The sequence below is a fragment of the Mytilus californianus genome, unplaced genomic scaffold (assembly GCF_021869535.1).
Source record: "Mytilus californianus isolate M0D057914Y unplaced genomic scaffold, xbMytCali1.0.p SCAF_8, whole genome shotgun sequence".
In the NCBI taxonomy this organism is placed as follows: domain Eukaryota; kingdom Metazoa; phylum Mollusca; class Bivalvia; order Mytilida; family Mytilidae; genus Mytilus; species Mytilus californianus.
Window position 1 is genome coordinate 94,961,539 of NW_026262734.1, and position 25,534 is coordinate 94,987,072.

A 25,534-nucleotide genomic window follows, 5' to 3' on the forward strand; every position below is an offset into this window, starting at 1 on the left:
CCATATTTCACTGTGTCTGGTTCACCAAGTTCAACATATGCCGCTGGCTGGTGAAGCATAATAATTCTGTAAAATTATTGTATGTTTTTATAAAGTTCGATTAAGGTAATTCATTGATCTGTTGTGATAACGCTGAACACAATATATAATATACATCAATTTATTTTTTTTATTTATTAAAGTTCATAACAAATATATTTTCAAAGACGCTCAATATATATTTTTTTTTCTTTCTTTTCTCTGTTTGTTTACTTGACTTTTTTTGTCTTTTTTTTTTTTGTCTTATTAATGTCTTATATTGTATTATGCCCTTTGTGAGCTTATCTAATGGAGATAAAAAATCCCCTATTTCTATATATGAATACCAGTCCACAAAGGTCGTAAACCCATCACTTTACGAAAAGTTTTCGGGCACTTTGTTATATGGTATCATCTTATGAGGCGTGGATTTAGTCAAAATTAAGAATTAAATTAAAGAACCCCAGAAATATTTCAGTCGGGGTCTCTATAATTCGAATTGAGGATATCCATAAATCATGGAGGATGCTGAAATATCAGGATCTCCATAATACCATTTCAGGATATCCTTTGATATTTTTGGAGGTCCACATTTATTTCAGGACCTACACAATTTGATTTAAGGATATCCTGAAATCAATTTCAGGGTATCCTTATAAATCGAATTATGGAAGTCCTGAAATAATTGCGGACCTCCATAAATATATAAGAATATCACGGAATCGTAATATGGAGGTCCTGAAATATCTCGACAGGTCTTCATTGATTTATGGATATCCTTAATTCGAATCATGGAGGTCCTATAGGTCCTAAAAATATTTTTTGACTAAATCAGGGCCTTATATTAACATCTAGTCAACTGGTCTCCATGTATTCAATTATTATGGTAAATAGCATTTACAAATATATATGGTCATCCTCTCTCTGTCACACTTTTCATCATTTTAAGTTTGTCGATTTTCGTCATACACATATAAGTAGAGGTTTTCGTTGTTGTTTCTTTAAGGATCTAAAATACATATCATTAGTTTAGAATTCTTATCATTGGATTAAGGCAATTTTCTCAGTATTTCTTAATCAAATAAAATACCACGAAAAAGTTATTGTTGCGTTTATCATTATTATAAGATTGTTCTTATTTCATCCTAAATATACACATGCATAAATAATAATTAACATGCCACATCTGGGACCAAAAGAAATAATATTAGTTCCAGGTCACATATTGCGTATAAAGTTTTTACACAATACACTCAGAACTTAGTTCATGCGAATAATCTAGTGCGCGTGATTTTTGATTGTTGACTTTGTAGGTGAACATTTTAATTTTCTATTTTTCGGACTTTATTTTAAAATGACGAATTTTCATTTTATTTTCAACGTTTCCCCATTTCTTAATCTACATGATATTAAATTCTGTTTCTTTTTATCACAGACATCTAAGAAAATTCGAATATACTCCAAACTTTAAATGTTGAAAATATATCTCCATTCAGCATACTTGGCGGTAAAAAAAAATAGTTTTTTATTATAAAATAAATTGAATTTCGCGAATAGAGTTAAAACACTTATCCCGAGTGTATCATTAGCCAGTAGCTCGGTACTTCTGTACTTGCATAGCCTCGCGCAACAGCGAAGAGACTTTAATCGTAGAAATGCGCATCTGGAGTAGTAATTAAAATACTAAATTATATGTGACATAATAATTAATTTGAAAAACAACTAGTGATATACAATGTCACTGACAGAAAGTCATACTTCATTAAAAAGTGAAGTCACAAAAATACTGAACTCCGAGGAAAATTCAAAAAGGAAAGTCCCTAATCAAATGGCAAAACCAAAAGCTCAAACACATCAAACGAATGGATAACAACCGTCATATTCCTGACTTGGTACAGGCATTTTCTTATGTAGAAAATGGTGGATTAAACCTGGTTTTATAGCTAGCTAAACCTCTTACTTGCATGACAGTCGCATCAAATTCCATTACATTGACAACGATATGTGAACAAAACAAACAGACATAATAGGTAAAAATGTCACAAATATAGGGGTACAGCAGTCAACATTGTGTTATAATCTTTTAATCACTATAAAAACAAACAAATATGTAACAAAGTTAAAATGATATCAGGAACCACCAACATATTGAACAGTACAGCAGACCATACCAACCACCAAAACCAGGCTCCTTTAAAAATACAGACGTACAAACAAAGAAACCCAACAAAGAACAACTGATATGCCTGACTTGGTAAGGCACAAAAGGTTTGTAAGCGGATTCAGACAGATGCGCATCCGGTGTGTGCACCCCTCTTTTCCCCTAAAAAAGAAAAAAAAATGTAATTTTAAGGCAAAATTATAGCTACTTTTTTTGTCAAAATATTTTCCACTAACTCCTACTTCTCAGGAGCGCCCCTTTACAAAAAAATCCTGGATCTGCGTTTGAATTAAGCACTATAGTTTACTCCTACTGTGGAAAGACTTACGGCGACGGAAAGTAATCTGTAAATGATCACATCTTTCTCTTCGATTTTTAATGTATAGTTGCCTTATTAGCAATCAATCAACATCTCCTTATTTTCATATTATGAAGTTAAATATTTGACAAGAAAACGCAGAAGAAGAGAAATTAAAAATGTGATCAGTTACAGATTACTTTTTCATGTTGCCGTCGCAGTGCAGCTTTCTACAATGAACTATGTCACTACCGTATAGTAAGCCATAAAAAGGCCCCGGGGTGAAAACATTGTGATGCAATAAAAAAAAATACAACAACGGCATCATTCTACAATTCGAACAACCATACTGGCTCATAGTTTGGGACAGGCACAAATTAAGAATGTGGTTGAGCATGGGAGTTAAATGAAAGTCAATATAATACTTCCATCGGTTGAGGCAAGGAGGTGATATGATATATAACCTCCTTGGTTGAGGTAAACATGTTTGCTTATAAAAAAAAGAGGAGTGCTTGTGTAAAGGTTAAAAAATTGAATTTTATTTTTGTTTTTATCATTGATCGAAGAGAGGTGCTTCATATTTACTCTGAGAATTCTTTGGAATTTCAAAACGCTAAGATGTTTAACATGAGAGATAAAGTCAACGACAAAGTTTTTGTTATACAGTTTTTTTAATGTTTTTAGTAGGATAATTATATATATGTTGTTCATCAAAAATGAAATATGAATGGAAAGTATCTTCAAGATACACCTTTAAATATCTTTTGGTGCTTTTGGTAATATCTCATTGATGCAATCTAATTAAAATATAGAATTTATTATAACAACACTTGTAATGAAAATCTTTAAATTGAAGATGAAAAACATGTATTACAAAATTATTTTCATTTACCTGTGTTTAAAGTTATTGCAAATGGATGGTATTTTTGTTCGAGCATATTGTTTTTCTTTAATTGTTTAACATTTCTTACCGATATAACATGTTACTTTTATTATTCTTTCCTTAGTTTATTTATTTTGTATTCAAAATTATTTATTTTGTAAAAATATTTCCTTTCTCTATTGGTACTGTACAGGTATACCTAACAACAAAATTATTTTCATTTACCTGTGTTTAAAGTTATTGCATATGGATGGTATTTTTGTTCGAGCATATTGTTTTTCTTTAATTGTTTAACATTTCTTACCGATATAACATGTTACTTTTATTATTCTTCCCTTAATTTATTTATTTTGTATTTACATTGTGTCATAGGTCAAATTTATTTGTTCAGTGTATGTTCAATGGCGTTAATATGTCCTTTGATTGAGTTAAGCTATTTCAGTTGATATTTTATAGTGTGTCTTTCTATGTTGTGATGTTACACTATTGTTTCAGAAAAAGGGTGAAGGTTTGGTACCATTAAAACGTTTAAACCCGCTGCATTTGTTTGCACCTGTCCTAAGTCAGGAATCTGATGTTCAGTAGTTGTCGTTTGTTGATGTGGTTCATAAGTGTTTCTCGTTTCTCGTTTTTTTAATAGATAAGACCGTTGGTTTTCCCGTTTGAATGGTTTTACACTAGTAACTTTTTGGGGCCCTTTATAGATTACTGTTCGGTGTGAGCCAAGGCTCCGTGTTGAAGACCGTACTGTGACCTATAATGGTTTACTTTTTTAAATTTTGACTTGGATGGAGAGTTGTCTCATTGGCACTCATACCACATCTTCTTATATCTAATTAATGAATTATCCAGTGTATGAAGATTTGCGTTGTTATTTGTTTTATCAAGCATCTCTATTTAATGTAATTTTATGCATTTGTCTGATGACGATAAATTTATATTTTTATTCACAGATGAAAATATGTACTTTTATACTGCAAAAATCTGCTATGACATTTCAATGAAAAGAAGATGTGTTTTATATTGCTAATTTTAGTGCAAATAATTTATATACGTTTTAGATAGTCTCTCATAACTCTTTTTAGAGTGGCTCTTGTGTGTTTTATGATATTGTTTTATTAACTATTTGTATGTTTTATAAAATGAAGAGGTGAGACTTAAATAAAATATTGTCTTGTCTTGTCTTGTCTATAGAACTCTTATTTCTCGTATGAAATGAGAGTTCTATATTTTAATTAGATTGTCATTGACGTATCTGACGCATCTTTAATTTACATACATCCCTCAGTTTGTAAGAAATTTTGATTGATTGACCTTATTGGTGTTTATCGCCACTTGCAGCACTATTGGCTATATTGTGGACGCCATTTTTTATTGGTGTTGGAAGCTGAAGTGCCCGGAGAGAACTAACGACCTTCGGCAGAATAACTGAGAACCCGGATCATTTAAGATTGTAGTAGAACGCAGCTGTCACGTGGGGGGTTCGAGCATACAACCTCAGTGTTGACAGGCTAGTGATACAGTAGATGAACTGCTCAGACCACAGAGGCCCCTTTTTGTAAGAAAATATTATGAAGCAATTAAAGCATTGCATGAAAGTTAACGATGTTGAATGACTCAAATATAATGGTATATTCATGAAAACAATCTAATAACCTTTTAACAGTATAGCTTTCGTAAGGTTTTTTCTGTTTCGTACCTGACATGTTCTACCTGGTAACACATATATTTATTTTAAAAATGATAACTACATACCTATATCCGTTTTGCCGCTCGGTGCAGTTTCCATTAAATTACATAGATTGGCATAATCCTCAGCGTTAAATGATGTCGTCTACAGTTCCAATATTGTATTTGCATATTTTATTCAGGTTTCCATTGTTTATCCTAGTATACACTTCAAAAAATAAAACTGATAGTTTCTTATCTAGAATTTTATATATGTTCCCTGTGTAAACTTGACTTGTTTTTCTAATTGTTCTTTACCAATGATCGAGATCCATTTGCATAAAATTCTATAACAGTCAAAAGAAGCTCGAAATTTTCCATTTATTTCTGACGTCAAATTCAAATTATAGTAACTTTTTTTTAATTTATTTAATTTAATTCATCATTGAAACATGTTCTCTGTTTTCTTTCATTTCAGTCATTTTAATCAGTACATGTATGTACTAATAACATGTACTTTATAATCCGTTGTCATAGTCTATTGTGTAAATTCTTTAACATTTAATTTCTTATCTTATTCCTTTATGTGATTTTGTATTTTTTCGTTTCAATTTTATTGTGTAATGTTACATGTATTAGGTAATTCAAATAAGATCTGAAGAAAATTTAGTTGGAAATCCACGGAGATAAGATTCGGACGTCGAATTGGTGTATACGGAAACCTGTAGTGAACAAAACATTAATACTGGACTTTGCCGTATATTTAAGTGCATGATTGATAAAAAACACATCATAATTCAAATATTATACAAATATTTTATTAAAAGAAAGAAACGTTAAACAAATATTCTGCAGAAAAGCTGTTCTTAAACGTTACCAAAAAAATAAATCGGCGACGTCTCATGGTTTTTTTCACATCAATTTTTCATATATATTTGAACTTAATCTAATATAATATTTGCACTTCTTGTTGTGAAAAATCAATTGTAGAAATTCGCATCTGGTAAAGTGAAATTGATGCATATTATTAAAATAACAAAATGACAAAGGATTGCAAGTTGAGTCTTCTATACAAAATAATAATGGATGAGACACAAATCGAGTCTTCTTCTATACAAAATAATAAGGGATGAGACACAAATCGAGTCTTCTTCTATACAAAATAATAATGGATGAGACACAAGTTGAGACTTCTCCTATACGAAATAATAATGGATGAGACACAAATCGAGTCTTCTTCTATACAAAATAACAAGGGATGAGACACAAATCGAGTCTTCTTCTATACAAAATAATAATGGATGAGACACAAATCAAGTCTTCTTCTATACAAAGTAATAATGGATGAGACACAAATCGAGTCTTCTTCAATACAAAATAATAATGGATGAGACAAAATGGATACGAAACAAATTGAGTCTTCCCCTATACAAAATAATAACGGATAAGAAACAAGTTGAGACTTCCCCTATACAAAATAATACAATGGATGAGACACAAGTTGAGTCTTCCCCTATACAAAATAATAATGGATGAGACACAAGTTGAGTCTTCCCTATACAAAATAATAATGGATGAGACACAAATCGAGTCTTCCTCTATACAAAATAATAATGGATGAGACACAAGTTGAGTCTTCCCCTATACAAAATAATAATGGATGAGACACAATAGATAAGAAACAAATTGAGACTTCTCCTATACAAAATAATAATGGATAAGACACAAGTTAAGACTTCTCCTATACAAAATAATAATGGATGAGACACAAGTTGAGACTTCTCCTATACAAAATAATAATGAATGAGACACAAATCGAGTCTTCTTCAATACAAAATAATAATAGATGAGACAAAATGGATACGAAACAAATTGAGTCTTCCCCTATACAAAATAATAATGGATGAGACACAAGTTGAGTCTTCCCCTTTACAAAATAATAATGGATGAGACACAAATCGAGTCTTCTTCTAGTCTATACAAAATAATAATGGATGAGACACAAGTTGAGTCTTCCCCTATACAAAATAATAATGGATGAGACACAAGTTGAGTCTTCCCCTATACAAAATAATAATGAATGAGACACACATCGAGTCTTCCTCTATACAAAATAATAATGGATGAGACACAAGTTGAGTCTTCCCCTATACAAAATAATAATGGATGAGACACAATAGATAAGAAACAAATTGAGTCTTCCGGATCCCCCTATACAAAATAATAATGGATGAGACACAAGTTGAGACTTCTCCTATACACAATAATAATGGATGAGACACAAGTTGAGACTTCTCCTATACAAAATAATAATGGATGAGACACAAATCAAGTCTTCTTTTATACAAAGTAATAATGGAAGAGACACAAGTTGAGACTTCTCCTATACAAAATAATAATGGATGAGACACAAGTTGAGTCTTCCCCTATACAAAATAATAATGGATGAGACACAAATCGAGTCTTCTTCTATACAAAATAATAACGGATGAGACACAAATTGAGTCTTCTACTATACAAAATAATAGTGGATGAGACACAAATTGAGTCTTCTATACAAAATAATAATGGATGAGACACAAATTGAGTCTTCCTCTATACAAAATAATAATGGATGAGACACACATTGAGTCTTCTCCTATATAAAATAATAATGGATGAGACACAAGTTGAGGCTTCTCCTATACAAACAAATAATGGGGTATTAATGGGTTAAATATAAAGAAAAAAGAATATTGATTAGCATAGATACATACAATATAAATACACAATTACAATACCTACAATCACAGTCATTTATGCTATATCAGTACCCCAGGCATACAATAGTTAAAATGCAATTAATCTAAAACATATTAAATGTACTTGTATCTTTAACAAATATTCTATTGTATTTAAGACCTGATGGTCATCACTGCTTACTAAGTAACGTGTTGATTGTGAAGTATTAAACTAGAGTCACCAACGAGCCTGTGTCGCTCACCTGGATATAGGTGCATCTTAAACATAGGTTGTAGATCGACTAGAATATAATTCATGACTAAAATATCTTTTTGATTGATCGTATTTTGCTGATTATTTTTACTGTGTTTAGTTTCTCTCTATCTTCTATAACTTTTATCAAAAATAAAAAAAAAAAGGTAAATTTGTTTTAAGCAATATTAGACATAATATAAACAAACTTAGTTTGGATGTACCTGTAGAAAACTTACTTCAAACGGAATATCACATCCCAGTTTTATGGTAATATTGTTTATAAAGCTCGTAAATTTAGATACGACCCGTGTATTCTTATCGGTCTTTTAAATAAACTTATTCTAAAAGGTTACCAATTTAACAGTGTAATAAGGTCTTTGAATATTGTTTTTGTCGGTGAAGACGTTAATTTTGTTATCAATAGATAATTTTAAAACATAATTCACAGTTCTATATTCTGTCGATACCTACATTTTGGCATTGAACAAAATTAAGATCTTATTTTTCTTTGACTATTTATGACATCTTAAATTCATTGGATGCGCACTACTACCAATTGATACTTTAGTCTTATAGATAGAGGATTTTTTTATTATTTGATATTGGCTTTAAAGGGTTTTCAGAAACTGTTAGTACTCTCAGATCTGCACTTTGTGTGTCCTTATGAAAATAAGGCGATGTGGTATGATTGCCAATGAGACAACTATCCACCAAAGTTCAAATGAAGTGGATGTAAGCAATTATAGGCAACCGTACGGCATTCAACAAAGAAAAAAACTCATACCGTATAGTCGGCTATTAAAAAAGCTCCGACAAGAAAAATATGAAACAATTCATTTGAGAAAAATAACGGCCTATCATATAACAAAATAATTTACGAAAAACAAATGTGACAGACATGAACCAACGACAACCACTGAACTACATGCTCCTGACTTGGGACAGGCACACAAAGAATGTGACTGGGATAAACATGTCTGAAGGCGCAAACCCTCCCCTAACCTGGGACAGTGGTGTAACAGTACAACACAAGAACAAACTATAAACATCAGTTGAAATGGGCTTAACTCATCAGATCGATACAATGAAGAAAAACACAGACAGGACGCGGTATAGTATTTATACATCCCTAAAAAAAAAAAAAAGACACGAAGTACAGTATTTGTGCTTTGTATTGATCTGATGAATTAAGCACTTTTCAACTGATTTAATAGTGTTTCAAGACAGGGGCCTGCAATTCAGTGGTTGTCTTTAAATTTGTTGCTGTACATCATATTTGTTTTTTCGTTTATTGTTTGGACATAAATCAGGCCGTTTGTTTTCTCGTTTGAATTGCATGGTTTACATTTGTCACGTCGAGCCCATTATAGCTTGCTATGTGGTATGGGTTTTTACTCATTGTTGAAGGCCGTATGGTGACCCACAGTTTCTAACGTCTTCGTCATTTGGTCTCTGACTTGTGGAAAGTTGTCTCATTGGCAATCATACCACATCTTCTTGTTTCTGTATAAAATATTAAACTTGCATCTTCCTAGGTTTATATCTTTAATTATGAGGATGACTGATACCTGAAATGTATATATACACAGTACATTGGTAAATAATTAGTGAATTATGAGGGTCTGGATGGGGGTCCTTCATTTCTGTATTCTTTCATTTTTTAGGCCATTTTTTTTCTCTATTCTTTAAACTATCTGCCCAGTATTCTCCATTCTTTATATTTTAGCACCTCATTATTCTGTATTCTTTATTTTTTGGGTCAATTTTTTCTCTATTCTTTATTTCCCCCCCCCCCCCCCCCCCCCCATTATTGTCTATTCTGTAAACCTCCACCCACACCCTCAATTATGTTAAATGAAAACCGTTGCTTTCCCGTTTCGACAGAAAATGTTTGACATCCGATTTAAGAGATTCAAAATTTTTGTCGCACTGTAGATAAATCATTCGACAAGTTCCATTTTTTTTATAGCATTGTTATAAAATGTAAAAATCTGTTGCCCTTTTAAAGGTGCTGTGGCCAATACGTAAATTCATAAAAAAAAATCGATATTCACGTACTAGTCCCAGATAGATGGTATAAAACAATTGTATTCACTACATCTTGTCGAATGAATAATGATGGCAATCTTTGATCTTAGCATGGAAATATTATATTTTGCTTCCATGATCTTAGCGTGTATTTATATTTAGGACTTTTTATTTTGTTATAATATATTTTATGTACATGGTTGAGTCTTTAGTTGTTTGGCTCTATTTTCTACATTTATAAAATCTCAGACTACTATAGTAGTCTTAGATAAAATTAGCTCTAAGACTATGACTTTTTATATAAGATATATTAAAAATATATTAAATGTGAGGTAATGTATCCAATGAATTGTATAGTCTCACTATACAAAGCCTTGATTCATCTTATTCAACGCCGAGTTCATTTCGATTGCACCAAGGATTCGTAAAGTATGCTATACGAATCCTTGTTTGCACACTGAAACTGTAAATAAAAAAGTCCGCGAAAACTCGCAGTTAACTCCCCTGTCGCTCAGCTGTGAACAAACGATTGCACCTGCGCATTTTTCACTTCCAGAAGCCGAGAATAAAAATATCCGTTGGAGTGGAAAAGCCGTGGAAATATTTCTCCTATGGCTGTTGACCAGTCAGCGCTCCTTTTACAAAGGCAGCTACGTGGTGAGGAATACAAAATAGGGAGAGCAAAGCCTTTGAATTTGTCACAAAATTGAAGTAGACCATCCTTTTCCGTCTTTTGTCGAACAAAAAGCAAAACGTCTGCGCATATGAATCATCCCAACACGTTCGTTAATAATAAGATTTGTTTTTTGTTAATGATACTATTTGATTAGTATGCTTGTTTTTAAATCGCTTTAACTATTCCGTGTGAAAAATTTCAATCGCCACATGTTGAAATTACACACATGTTCCCAACTATAAACTTTCCTGATCCAGTGCCAGTGGCAGTGTTCTCGAAATCTTTTTATTCATGGTGGTTCTTGAGAAAATCTGCTGGTCCTCACTTTTATTTCTATTGCAAAATACCAAAATTGTGTAGGTCCTTTGCAAATTTAGGTGGTCAAAACCTTTGGACCACCACTTTTCAAGAACTCTGTTGATCAAATGCTAGTCCTCCAAAAGGAGAAACTATTTATCAAATGAGCAAAGACTGGGCCAAAGTACGTCATTTGTTGAACTGATTGAGAAGTTAACTCAATATCAGTTATAATTCACATTATAAAAACTTTGTCCCAAGTGTTAGAGGTCACTGGCTAATCCCAGATTGCTCTGACAGCCCTTTTAAGGACTAGCTGGGGCCATGGTATGTCACAGCTTGTTTTAGACATCTGGTTATGTTGATCTCCTGTAGTTGGTGATCGCAATACTGGTATACTAGTATTGTGCACAATACTGGTATAAAAAATTTGTACCAGTATTGTATTCCAGTATTGTACCAGTATTGTGTGTTTTTTTAATTAAACAATACATATAGGTAATTAATCTTTTATTAAAGGTGTCACATATATATGTTACAGTGAATTTGTAAAATCAGGGATTTTGTAAAATCCCTGACATTTCAGGGTTTTTGTATAATCACTGAACTGTTTAGTGATTTTATAAAATCCCTGATTTTGACTAGGGATTTTACAAAATCACTGAAATAATTACGATCTTTTTACAGATTCCCTGATTGAATTCAGTGAATTTGTAAAATAAATAATTCTTTTTGATTAAACAATTCTTTAAAAAAAAAGTCAACAACAGTTTCACTAAACAAGTTTGAGGTTAATTTAGCCTTAGTACTATATACTTAATACTTAGTGAACAATTTTCACAAAACAACTGACATACTGTAGAAAAATGACTCGGGCACATATGTCTTTAAATCAAGAGCAAACTTATACACAAAAATTACTTCAAATAATCGAGGGAAAAATTAAAATGTAAAATATTGAACCAAGAAAAATATGAAGAAATTTTAAAACCTTTTGCTAAAAATCCACAGAAAGAAGACAAAACAAGCTCTTTATTATTACCTTGTTCGAAACTAAGTTAAAGTTTATTATATAGTGCTTCTGTAATTACTTAAAAGTATAAACCAAGTATGTCAAATTTTATAATCAAATACAAAGACAAACATTGGAGTCATTGCCGTAATGAGAGGAGAAAAACACATGGAAAAAGTAAGAAATTGATTTGTCACAGTGATCCAGTGGCAGATATTACATGCATATCGGGACGAGAGTATCTTTTTGTGACATGAAAATTAATATATAAAAAGCAAATAAGTGTTGTATTATTAATTTGCAGCCTATAAAAGACATATAAATCCACAAAATATTAATAGTAAAACAAATAGACAACATATACGTATAGGTAAAAATACTTTGTTTTGTACTTGCATTTCTTACTTTGGTCATATCTCAGATACGGCCTTATACATGTGTTCATTCATAGAGTGATAAAAGATTAAATAAGTTTTTATACTTTCTTCACTCTTTAGATTCAAATCAAATTACAAGTAAACATTTGTTTGATGTAGGTATACAGTTTTTCAATGTAGAGATGTGAAAAAAATCTTTAAAAAATGCCGGGCATTCATCAGATAACGATATCAAATCTTAAGCAAAAATAAGTAAAATTGTAGTCCTACATTTAACAGCTCATATATTTTTATTATTCATAGTCACTGTAAAATAGTTTTCTGTAACTAGTATTATTTATTAAAATTCAAAATCAAAATCATTGTTTATTTGTATTATGAAAAACACATTCCTAATATCAAGTTCAAACTTGCAATCAGGGATTTTACAAAATCCCTGGCAATATTTTCAGTGATTTTACAAAATCACTGACATTTTCAGGGATTTTACAAAATCACTGAAACTGTTAGTGGTTTTACAAAATCACTAATTATTCTAGGGATTTTTCAAAATCACTGATTTTACAAATTCACTGTAACATATATACATAATGATATTAACATATGACATGACAATTTTATATGGAATGATTGTATGTTTAACTGTTGATGGTACACTGTGATTGTAATCAAAGAAAGTTTTAAATCTGATGTTTTTTTTCTTATAAAGGGAACCGTACTGTCTCAGCATTTTAACAAACTCTTTACTTTCTTCTATGTTTTCTTCCAGCTCTTTCTTTCCAAGTCTCAATAGTATATTTTAGTGAATTTTATATTGACATTAATGCTGTTATAGCTTCTGTATCATTAGCATTGGTATTGTTTATTTCTTCTTCAGATGGCATTTCTGCAACCCCCACTTCCTATATTGATATTTATGTATTCAGTCTGTGGACTTTCTCTTATGCTTACTTGATTACAAGCTTGTTTAGATAGCACCTGTACGGTTCTCTTACTGTAGGAGTGCTTGTCTAGTATTAGTATTTGAGTATTTGTACCAGTAGATATATCTGCTACAAATTGTATTGTCCATGGTTCTGAATCAACTGCTTTAACTACCCTTAACATTCATGCAGACAAACTAGTTAATTTGATTATTATCAGGTTCCCCTATTAAGCAACTTTTTATGTTTAATGGATATTGATATCTTTTATTATGTTTATTGTGAAAGATTGATAAGAAAATAAAGACAAACAAATGCTTAGAATCTTAGTATACATGTACAGTCAAACCTGAGTAAACCGGACCCTGAATATACTGGTTTCCTGTCCATTCCAGCCGAAAATTAAAGTCCCATTTTTTCCCCTTCAAAGTCTTTGTTAAAATACCCTTTGTAAACCGGACCCTGTGTATTCCGAATTCCAGACTAATGATGCAGTCCCAATACTCTTAATTACATCAATTATTACCTGTCAAAACCGGTTTGTCTAATTAATTTTAAATGATAACAGTATTGATATGCAATCAAAACATATTTGTTTATATAGGATGGCTTTACAGGATAATCAATTAGCCAGGTGTTAAACCGTGAACTTACAATGGTACAGTAGTGAACTGTATTAATAAAACACTATATAAAAGTGTAAATTAAACTAAAAGACACGCCGAATATATCTCGGATAGAACTTACGTTGTAACTTAGATTATTTTTTTTTTCAAATCGCGGAGTTGGAAAATTTACATCCTGGGTTCCCTGTTGTGAACCCCTAAACCAATGACCCTGATAATGAAGAACACCCGGATGACAACAATCAATCAGTATTGTACACTGTAGGACAATGTTTTTATCGTGATGAAATTTCGTTATATAAAATTCTGGCTTTTTAATCGGCTATACCAACGTCGGAAATGACGATGGAAGTAAAACGAAACTTTCGTGTCACAATTCAAACAACGCGATGATTATGATGCAAATGAAAACAATGAGCACAAAGTGAAAGTGAAAGTGACATGTCGAATACTGATGCTACCGAGGTCTAATATGTAAAAAACGGTTAAAATATTATTTTTTTTGAATTCAAGGAAAACCAGTTTCTTAAATGTATATAGCCAATGAATAAGAAGATTCAAAACAACGATCATGCCAAGTTATTACGTTATTGCGTGTTGTATTAATGAGTTTATAGCTTACAACCAAACAGAACTTTTACATGCAATATATCGGACGTCACAAGTCATTAACTTCCGGTCAAAACGGAAACCTGAATAAATCAGCCCACTGTCCAAACCGGCCCTTTTTCATAGTCCCATAGCCGGCCGGTTTATACAGGTTTTACTGTATTAAAATATCTGTTAAAAAATATACGATGGCATACATGTAAATGCTGAATTTACAGTGTTATAGTGTAATAATTTGCTTGAATTTATTAAATAATAACTGAGATAATAAATCTTTTATTTTATTTTATCTAAATTGAATTACATAAAATATCTATAGAAATATGATAAAATTATTAGCAATCATTTATATATTTAACAATCGTTTGAATAAGATGAGTTAATTACAATAATTTTTGTTTATTTGTACAAGTATAGTAATTATTTTTAACTGGTTGTTAATTGATTTCACAATTATCCTCTATAATCTTTTTGAGTTCATTTAATCTCCCTTTGATCTTCAATATCTAATTTTGCTTAAAATTCATTTTTCATTATACACCTTACATGCCTTAAAGTATAGTGAACAATACAACTACAATACTGGTATATCAGTAATGTACCAGTATTGCTGTTTTTAAAAAAAAAGTTACAATACTGGTACAAAATTTTTATACCAGTATTGTGGACAATACTGGTATACCAGTATTGCGATCACCAACTACAGGAGATCCCTCCCTTGGCAGCACAGTAAAAGTCATTGTCAAGATGGGGAGACTTCAGGTGCACCTTAGGCATGTCAGGGAGATGTGAATGATCTAAGACAGGAGACATGCAATTATTAGTATAAATAACATGATTAACATGGTGGGATAATTGCAACATGACAGATGTTTGGTGTTATGCAATAATGTCCTGTTGACATGTCACCATGCATACCATTTCTAGATCAAGACCTGTATAAGTTGATGGAGTCATTGACCAGTTTATCATGATTTTGCCTAGATTGTGTTCATGGGGTTTATTCATCTGGATGATTATTATATTGTTGAAACCCATTAAATTGACAATAAACATGATAAATAGCAGCATACCAATATATAAATATATATATATATGTTTTGAATTTTCCTTGGAGTTCGGTATTTTTGATATTTTACTTTTTTCAGTAGATAAATAATATAACAAAAACATTCTTCCCTTAAAACATGTCGACATTTTATCAAATTAATTTATTAATTATTGTGTTATAACACTAAAAGCAGTCTTCCAGAAATATGCTAGGATGTCGAAAAAATCTGACAAATGTGCTGTTGGTCCAACAAATATTGGTCATTCACCAGTCCATCAATGCCAGTTAAACAAGTATGTAGAGGCTCCCATATTTTCTGTTTGTGAATCATCAGGTCGGTAACCTGCCAATGGTACTTTGCAAGGCCTGATGGGAGTCACTAATCGAACCCCTAATGCAGAGGGCTAGTGATATTTTCATGAGAATTTGAAGTGATTTTAAAGTTACACATCCTTGAATTGTTGGAGTAAATGTTTTACCCTTATTCAAGTTATTGGAGGGTTGGGATAATTATGGGCACACAAAATCATGTAATGGTCCATATAAGCTTATTTTAAGCTAAATACAGGATGGACATTTTATTTGTTAGTTTAATTTGAAGCTCATGCAGTGGCTGAAAATTTCCAAAGCCTAATCCTGTTACTCCCCCTTTAATGATTTTCAGGGTGCCCAATATTAAAGCAGCAAGGTCTGTCGGCTTGCTTGTTATGAATCAAGAATAGAAATTGTACTCTTTTAAATTAACTCTGCAATAAAGTGACCTTCAATGTGCAATAGTTAGCTGTATGATAGATTTATGGGGTATTATGTACTTTTCATGTTGCAAAACACATTCTTTTCGGGAAAATTCAAATTCAGTTATCGATTGTGGATCACACAAGCACCGTCCAGCAGGAATAATCTATGCATAGGCTAGGGTCAGCATGATTAATTATGTATCAACATAATTGTAAATCTACTAAGTTTCATCTCATGTTTTTTTTTGGCTCACCTGAGCTTTTCTCATCACTTGTCGTCCGTCGTCATTAACTTTTACAAAAATCTTCTCCTCTGAAACTACTGGGTTAAATTTAACCAAACTTGGCCACAATCATCATTGGGGTATCTTGTTTAAAATATGTGTCTGGTGACCCCGCCTGCCAACCAAGATGGCCGACTTGGCTAAAAAATAGAACATACATGTAGGGGTAGAATGCAAGTTTTGTCTATTATTTTGAAAACCGTTATAAATAGAGAAAATCTGACTGTATCAAAAATGTTCAGAATGTTGAGCTGAACCAATTGTCCAAATACGTCAAAACTGTCAGACAACTTCTTATAGGAGTTATTGCCCTTAAATGACAAATGTTACCATATTTCATTTTTGCCTATTATCTTGAAGACTTGAAAACTAGGATAGATAGAGAGAAACTTTAAATTGCAAAAATGATCAGCAAGACAAGTTCTACAAATAGGTCTCATGGTCAAAATCGTCAGTCGACTCCTCATTAGAGGTATCTTAAAAATTATAATAGATAGATAGAAACTTAAATAAGCAAAAATGATCAGCAAGATAAGATCTACAGTTGAGACAATTTGGAGGAAATCGTCCAACTTCTCCTTATTGGAGTTATTGTCCTTTAATGAAGATTTTTACCATTTTTTTTGCATTTTGCCTGTTATGATAAAAATTATAATAGATAAATGGACACATTAAATTACAAAAATTATCAGTTAGGCAAGATCATCTATATTAAGTCAAATGTTGCCGATATAGTTAGTAGACTGTCACTCTTTATAGGAGTGATTTCCCTTAAATTTATACTATTAAATGAGAAGACCTCATTTTGTGTGTCGCCCATCTTCCTTCCACAATAAATTAATCATCTTGCCTCTGTATCCTATAGGTACCATGCATAGTCGCATTTGTCATCCTCACTTATGATTATTTCGTTTGGGTTATTTTGGGAGGAAAACGAAAAAATAAAGGCATCCGGATAATGTTTCCGTCATTGGACGGACTTTTAAGTTGTAGACAAAACTTCCGTTTAGGACTGTTTAAGATTACACATAATTTTTGTCGAGCCTGCGACTTTTGTCGCAGAAAGCTCGACATAGGGATAGCGATCCGGCGGCTGCGGCGGCGGCGGCGGCGGCGGCGGCGGCGGTGTTAGCTAACTTCTTAAAAGCTTTATATTTTAGAAGGTGGAAGGTCTGGATGCTTCATACTTTGTATATGGATGCCTCATGTTACGAAGTTTCCGTCAGTCACATGTCCAATGTCCTTGACCTCATTTTCATGGTTCAGTGACTACTTGAAAAAAAAGTTCAGATTTTTTGTAATGTTAGATTCTCTCTTATTATAAGTAATAAGATAACTATATTTGGTATGTGCGTACCTTGCAAGGTCCTCATGCCCGTCAGACAGTTTTCACTTGACCTCGACCTCATTTCATGGATCAGTGAACAAGGTTAAGTTTTGGTGGTCAAGTCCATATCTCAGATACTATAAGCAATAGGTCTAGTATATTCGGTGTATGGAAGGACTGTAAGGTGTACATGTCCAACTGGCAGGTGTCATCTGACCTTGACCTCATTTTCATGGTTCAGTGGTTATAGTTAAGTTTTTGTGTTTTGGTCTGTTTTTCTTATACTGTATGCCATAGGTCTACTATATTTGGTGTATGGAATGATTGTAAGGTGTACATGTCTAGCGGGCAGGTGTCATCTGACCTTGACCTTATTTTCATGGTTCAGTGGTCAAAGTTAAGTTTTTGAGTTTTGGTCTTTTTTTCTAATACTATGTGCAATAGTTCAACTATATTTGGTATGTGCGTACCTTGCAAGGTCCTCATGCCCGTCAGACAGTTTTCACTTGACCTCGACCTCATTTCATGGATCAATGAACAAGGTTAAGTTTTGGTGGTCAAGTCCATATCTCAGATACTATAAGCAATAGGTCTAGTATATTTGGTGTATGGAAGGACTGTAAGGTGTACATGTCCAACTGGCAGGTGTCATCTGACCTTGACCTCATTTTCATGGTTCAGTGGTTATAGTTAAGTTTTTGTGTTTTGGTCTGTTTTTCTTATACTATATGCAATAGTTCAACTATATTTGGTGTATGGAAATATTTTATGATCTATTTGGCAGTCACGCAGGTTTTATTTGACCTTGACCTCATTTTCAAGGTTCATTGCTCAGTGTTAAGTTTTTGTGTTTTGGTCTGTTTTTCTTAAACTATAAGCAATAGGTCAACTCTATTTGTTGTATGGAAGAATTGTTAGCTGTACATGCCTGCCTAGCATGGTTCATCTGACCTTGACCTCATTTTCATGGTTCATTGGTCAATGTTTAGTTTACTTGGTTAATGTTAAGTTTATGTGACAGTTGTAATAAAGCTTTATATTTAGGACTATCAACATAATATCAATGATTAGTAAAGAAGGCGAGACATTTCAGCGTGTGCACTCTTGTTATAGATAATTGGGGACAGGACAATTATTTTCGCGTTTTTCTGTATACTATGAACATACACATACAATAACTATTTAACGGTCACTGATATATTATATAGAGAAAACAAAAAATAACGGATTTTGGAAAAAAGGGGGAGGGCTAAAAAAATTGTTCTGTATCCAAGTACCTAGGACTTCTAATACCTTTCCTGAAATTCTCCAGTCATAAATTCTTTTCCAAAAATTCATCCTACAACAGTTTAATACTTTCAACCACGCTCTAAATGCCCGCGATTTCGCGGGTGTGTTCTAGTGAGGATAAAATGATCAGCAATACAAGATCAACAAAACCGAATTTTTGTCATGAATTCTATTCTTGTCTATGTTGGAGAGTGTCCTTAGTTAAATATGCACGTAGACCAAGATGAGCGGCACAGGCTCTTTAGAGCCTCTAGTTTACTTTTCTCAATGTTCAAAAAGTTTATCTACATAACTGAACAAAAAAACAAAAAACCTTTTTGATGCTGAGAAAATTTTAGGAAAGATTGAAAATTGACCCACATTGGCTAAAATATGAATCAGACAGGAGTATGTAGCGTAGCCTTTAATAATTTTTGGGTCCCGACTCCCAAGGGTAAGTCATTTGCGGAGTTGAAATGAATGGCTACTTGCCAATTTAGTGAGTGATAAAAGAAAAGGTTTCACACTACTTAGGTGACAAAATGAAAATAAAAACAAGTTTCAATACTGTTTTTGTACCCACCATCATTTTTATTCAGTATTGATTATTCAAAACTAACTTTTTCTATTAGAATTGACCACTTACAAATGTATACTAATGTAAATTCAAAATTTATAGCGAGGTTTTTATTTTTACAAATATTGTGCCTGGGTGAGTATCTCAATTTAATGAGAACTCACATTCTGAAATATGACTTGTATGTATGCATCTTTTCCTGTAATTGCAAAAATAATATAATAATTCTCACATTTGGGTCTGTCATGTCAAAATTGCAATATTTCTGAACTTACAGTATTAAGAATTAAAAAATTCTTGTAAACATTTGGTTTTTTGTGTTTATTTCCACTGTGCATGGCATAAATACTGCATATAGAATATATTATTTATATCTGAAAATATTTCAGAGAAAACAAGTTAATTTTTGAATTTTACAGATAACAGATTTTTACTTGATTTCTTGGTTTGACTGATATTTAGTCAGTCTGATGAATGATTGCAGTTTTTCGAGCAAATGTCTGACAGTCCTAAATTCTGTGAAGTCTAGATCTGATAAATGCTTTTAAAGCACATAATTGGATTAGTTGATTGGAAATGCAATGAAAGACATGTCAAAAGCTAAATTGAAACAGAATTGAAATACAAGTTAAAAATACAGAAAGTCAAACAGTTGAAAATATTGTGATACATTTAAACCAAAAGTTAAATGTCCTTAAGTATGTATCTACCTCTGGTAAAACTAGCGGAGACTTAAAATCACTTTTAATTATTAAATCTTGTACTAAAAGTGGCAGGAAATATTTTATATTTTAACCAAAAGTTAAACATGCAATTGCTGAAAACATTGAGCTATGGAATGTATGAAATCTTTGATCCTAATTTTGAACCTCAGTTGGGTTGATATAAAATTTTCTATACACAGTTCAATTTTTGTTTCAGTTAATAACCAGGAATTTCTTGTGTATTTCCCTTGTATTTATTTTTACTAGAGGTCCTTTGTTCAACTTCTTGGTAGTTTAATCATATGGCTTCTAAAAGTACAGACGTGACAGATATTTAGAATTTTGAAGTATCAAACAAAAGTTAGATATTGATTTTAATCCAAACAAATTTTTGACAGGTACACATGTACAAACAATCAATGGAACTGAGGTCATTGCACTCTTGACATACATAAACAATGTTGTAAATTTATTTCCTCATCTCTTTTATACATATTGTTCTGTACAAAAAATGCATACAAGCTGTTGTATTGTATGTTTATATGACAATAAAATAAGGCTGATTAACATTATTTTCTTCTTGAGAGTTAATTTCAGTGTGAAATAATGCATTGCAGTTGAGTGCACATACTCTAATGTGCCATGAATTACTGTGGATTCAATTATTTTCAGGATTTTTGTGGATTGAGGAAAAATTGTTTTTTGGAGATATTTATTTCGTCTTTCGTGGGTTTGGCAAAATCTACATACAAGCCTGTTGAAAAGTATGTTTTTGCGTTGAATATTGAATTTCGTGAAATTGGTTTCCCACGAATAATAATCAACAGTAGATTCCAATCAAACAGACTATTTATTAGGACACATGCATGTCTATTTGCAAGATTTCCATTCTTTTTTGAAGTTATAAATAAATAAATTAAAAACTTAATATGATGGTTGGAAATTGGTTATAGGACATGTAGGAACAAATATAAAAATCAAGTACTTGGCAATGGGTATAAAGCATGATATAAGCTATCAAAGTTAAGGGGGAAAATGAGCAAAATGTAGAAACACACATGTTAGTTTTTTGTATTTCATTGTATTGTGTGTTTTTGTTTTGTTAGTTACACCAAGGAATGGAAAAGTAAGACTTGCTATACAAATCCTTGGTTACACTTATTACCTTTTTCAAATTTTGGAAAAAATCTAATACTCTGTGAGAAAACAAACAGCATGCATTAAGCACTGTTATTTTTAAAACAATTTTTTTAAACGATTTTAGCATGTTTAATGCTGTTTTTGTATCAATTTTATTTTTCTGTGCAAATGATTACTGATTTTGATATTTGATTGTTGTAAAGTTTTAAGGTTAGATGGTCACTAGAAGAATAAAAGCTGTTATGTCTTTCTTAACTTCCAGGGCCACTATCCTATTGATGTATATCCAATATATATATTGTTTAAGACACATAGTTTTGAAATAGTGACAGAAGTAGGAAGTTACATCTTAAATTTTAATGTATGCATATGATTATTTTCAGATATGATAAAGAATCCTGTTCCAGGATTCTCTGCAGGACTGGTTGATGATGAAGACATTTACAAGTGGGAGGTTGTTATATATGGTCCTCCAGATACCCCATTGTAAGCTTAAATTTAGATCCATGTTGTAAGCATGCAATTTTTGTTTGCACTGCATGTGTCGTGTAATTTGTATTTCATTGATTGAATTTAAAAGTTCATAATTCAATCGGTTTGGTAAAATTTGTCTTAATAGCCAAACCAAATAGAAAAAGATACTAAATGAAACATTGTAATGTTTTTGAAATATACTCAATTGACTCCAATTATACAAAGGAACCTTAGGTTTTATATCAGTCATGTTTGTAAAGGATACACTACTAAGACTATGAAGATACTATATTAAGAAGGTCATATGTAATGGTTTTTGTTGTAAACTATAGAAATTTATGAAAAATGTTATTTGAAACATGAAACCAAAAAATAATTCAAAATATTTAATGCCTGCATTTATCTCTTTTGCAGTTTTTGGGGAATACTATGGTGTCGCAGATATTTACAAAAAAAACTTTGAAAGACTAGCTTTCACGAATAATAATAACACAAAATCCTGTCATCAACTTTCGGAACAAAAACCTGCATTGTGTAGTAAAGCGTTACCAGACCAAATCCAGGAAAAATTTTATTGCCATCTTTATCACTTTCTCTGGACCTATTGTTGTAGTCCACTTTGATCTGTTGATTAATATTGCATCATTTATGATGTTATTGCATGGAAACTTTAGCTGCAGCCACTAGTAATCATTGTGTCTATTCACTGTCCTACGCTGTGTTTAATAAGAGAAAAATACCTTTTACTTTGTTTTTTGCTGCAAAGGGTAAATTTAATGTCATATAAAAGAGTGATTTCATGGGGGTCACAATCAATGTTGTTTTGTATTCAAGCTATTCTAACTTTTAACATGTTTTATGCTCCCTCCTTCACAATATGTCTTTCGAAATATTATATTAGACTCTTTATAGAAAACAAAAATTGTGTAAAACTGTTGTATATGACCAATTAAGTGTTAAAACCAATATTTCATTATTATTGATTTGTCTTTTTTTTTTCTTTTAACAGAGAAGGTGGTGTTTTCAAAGCTCATTTGACATTTCCAAGAGAATATCCACAGAAACCTCCAAAAATGCTGTTCTTATCAGAGATGTGGCACCCAAACAGTAAGTTTACATGTTGATAAGCACACTTAACATCATAAACAAGTGAAAACTGGAAATGGCTAATGGACTAAGCTCACAAAGGGTTAAAATTATCCCTAAAATTTTTATGTTTACTTAATCAGACCTTTATATATACTAGTAATTTCACATAGAAGTAATTGTGATATTACTATTACACTTCTTTTTGGCACATCTCATTATAAATGACGAAGTAATGACCCCTTAATTATGCATTATTGTGTTGTTACGTCAGTTTTGGTTGAATTTTATCAATATTTCTTCAACAATTATCATGATTATTAGCATAATTATCTTTGGCTGCCAGGCTGCCACCCCTGATCCAGAAATTTTTGGTATCTTGGGATTCAATATCATTGACATCTTTGGTAGCGAAATGTTTTGGATTGTAGGTTGTGGTCGAGTGTTTACTCGAGCCATTAATCTGAAAAATGCACAAAATTATTATATTTTGACAATATATCCAAAATATGCTGACTTTGAAGCCTAGAATGTACTCTTTTAAGAAGAGATTTGTTTAACTTAGTTGTAAGGCTTTTGAAATAGATCCATTAAAGAACCAAACTATGACCATTTTGACATTTTATGATAGAGTTGAAGTTCAAGGCCATCATTGTTGGCTTAACATGCTTAAAGTGAACCTGGTCCTTTTGTATGAAGATGTTTTGTTTTTGAGGGTGATCTGCAAGATTAAGTAAGAAGGAAAACTGTTTGGTATTATAAATATCAGGTAATAATTTCTCACAGCAGCATTTCATAGATGTAAAGAGATGAACAACAATTGGAAGTACATTATACATGTACATACTCAAAAACTTTCACACAATATCAGCTGCATTGATTTTTTCAACCCTGAATAAGTTAACAGATGTTTTGATATTCATTTGAATAAGGTTGATTTCTATCCAATGCAGCTCATATGTTAAATATTGTTAAAACAGACACAAATACTAGCTTTCATTTAGTACTTAATACTGCAAATTTTCATTTTCAGTTGGACCTGATGGACTTGTTTGCATTTCAATTCTCCACGAGGCCGGTGAAGACAAGTGGGGTTACGAGTCTGCATCAGAACGATGGCTGCCAGTTCATACAGTAGAGACAATTCTTATTAGTGTAATATCAATGTTGGCCGATCCTAATGACGAATCACCAGCTAACGTGGATGCTGCCGTAAGTTGGACTCTAAAAATAAGCTTAAACAAATTAAGTAGTTTCTTAAATAACTAGAATAATGTTATTCTTCAAAAAGAATATGCTTTTGTAAAGCCTGAAGAGAAAAATGCAAATATAAATTGAATTATAGATAAAAATGTGCTAAGGGAGCCCTCACATATATATTCTGCTCAATGCTATTCTGAAAGCACACAACTTGCTTACACTATACACAGAAGACAGGTCGTGTACAGTACACACAAAGTGTATGAAAATAAGGAGAGGTAGTATGATTACCAATGAGACAACTAGCAGCCAGAGACAACAGGATGGGAACAACACTAGTAAGAAATTCAGCAATCGCTCTGCACAAGAGCAAAAGCAAAAATCATGAATGAAGATATTAAAAGTAGACAAATGTTGAAGGAAGATGGTATTTACCGATTCTGGAAAAAAACAATGTATGCACCAAATCATTTAACAACTCTTATGACAAAGAACGAATGGAAAATAAAAAAAAACAACTTTTAAACATAGCTCTAACATCTAACTTATTTCTTATGTGTTCCATGATTCTGCATTAATTGTTTATCATAAGTCACAATTTGTAAACATCAGCACCAAAATTAGAAAGTTAATTGAATTTTTTTATTCTGTACATGTACTTACTGATATATTTTCTTTAAAAATTTCAGAAAGAATGGAGGGAAAATAGAACTATTTTTAACAAAAAAGTAGCCAGATGTGTACGAAAGAGTCAAGATGAATTTTTATAACACAGGATGTATTCTGCATTTTCCTCAGGTATGTCACCATATGTGAAATTAAAATATTTACTAAGATAGATTAAAATACAAAAAAGTAGTTCAGTATCTCAGACATCCTTTGCTCTACATTCATGACATTATTGTAGAGTACAACAAAATTCTGAAAATTTTTAGTGACTGACCTTTATTTCATGATTTGTTGGATTTGCTTATTTTTAATTAGTTATTCAGAATATGATTCCCTCAAAGGTTGGATACAAGAATAATTGTATTTTTGTGCATATTTGTTTTCCGTGGTTTTGTCAAAATCTGCAAACAAGCCTATAAAAAATTTGTACTACTTGAACATTTAAATTTGTGGTTTATCTTTAC

The 25,534-nt window shown here is 31.8% G+C and overlaps 1 protein-coding gene across 2 annotated transcripts in view; it reads left to right on the plus strand.

The window, feature by feature from the left end:
- The first annotated feature begins 10,551 nt into the window (after positions 1 to 10,551).
- The window catches only part of LOC127713063 (ubiquitin-conjugating enzyme E2 G1-like), a 47,792-nt gene continuing 32,809 nt past the window's right edge, over positions 10,552 to 25,534 (plus strand). For both annotated transcript variants that reach the window (XM_052219668.1, XM_052219666.1), the window contains exons 1-5: positions 10,552 to 10,689; positions 22,025 to 22,127; positions 23,125 to 23,222; positions 24,235 to 24,413; positions 25,091 to 25,199. In XM_052219668.1, the coding sequence (XP_052075628.1) occupies positions 10,644 to 10,689; positions 22,025 to 22,127; positions 23,125 to 23,222; positions 24,235 to 24,413; positions 25,091 to 25,171 (507 nt within the window). In that variant the 5' untranslated portion in view covers positions 10,552 to 10,643 and the 3' untranslated portion in view covers positions 25,172 to 25,199. The remainder of the gene's footprint in view (positions 10,690 to 22,024; positions 22,128 to 23,124; positions 23,223 to 24,234; positions 24,414 to 25,090; positions 25,200 to 25,534) is intronic.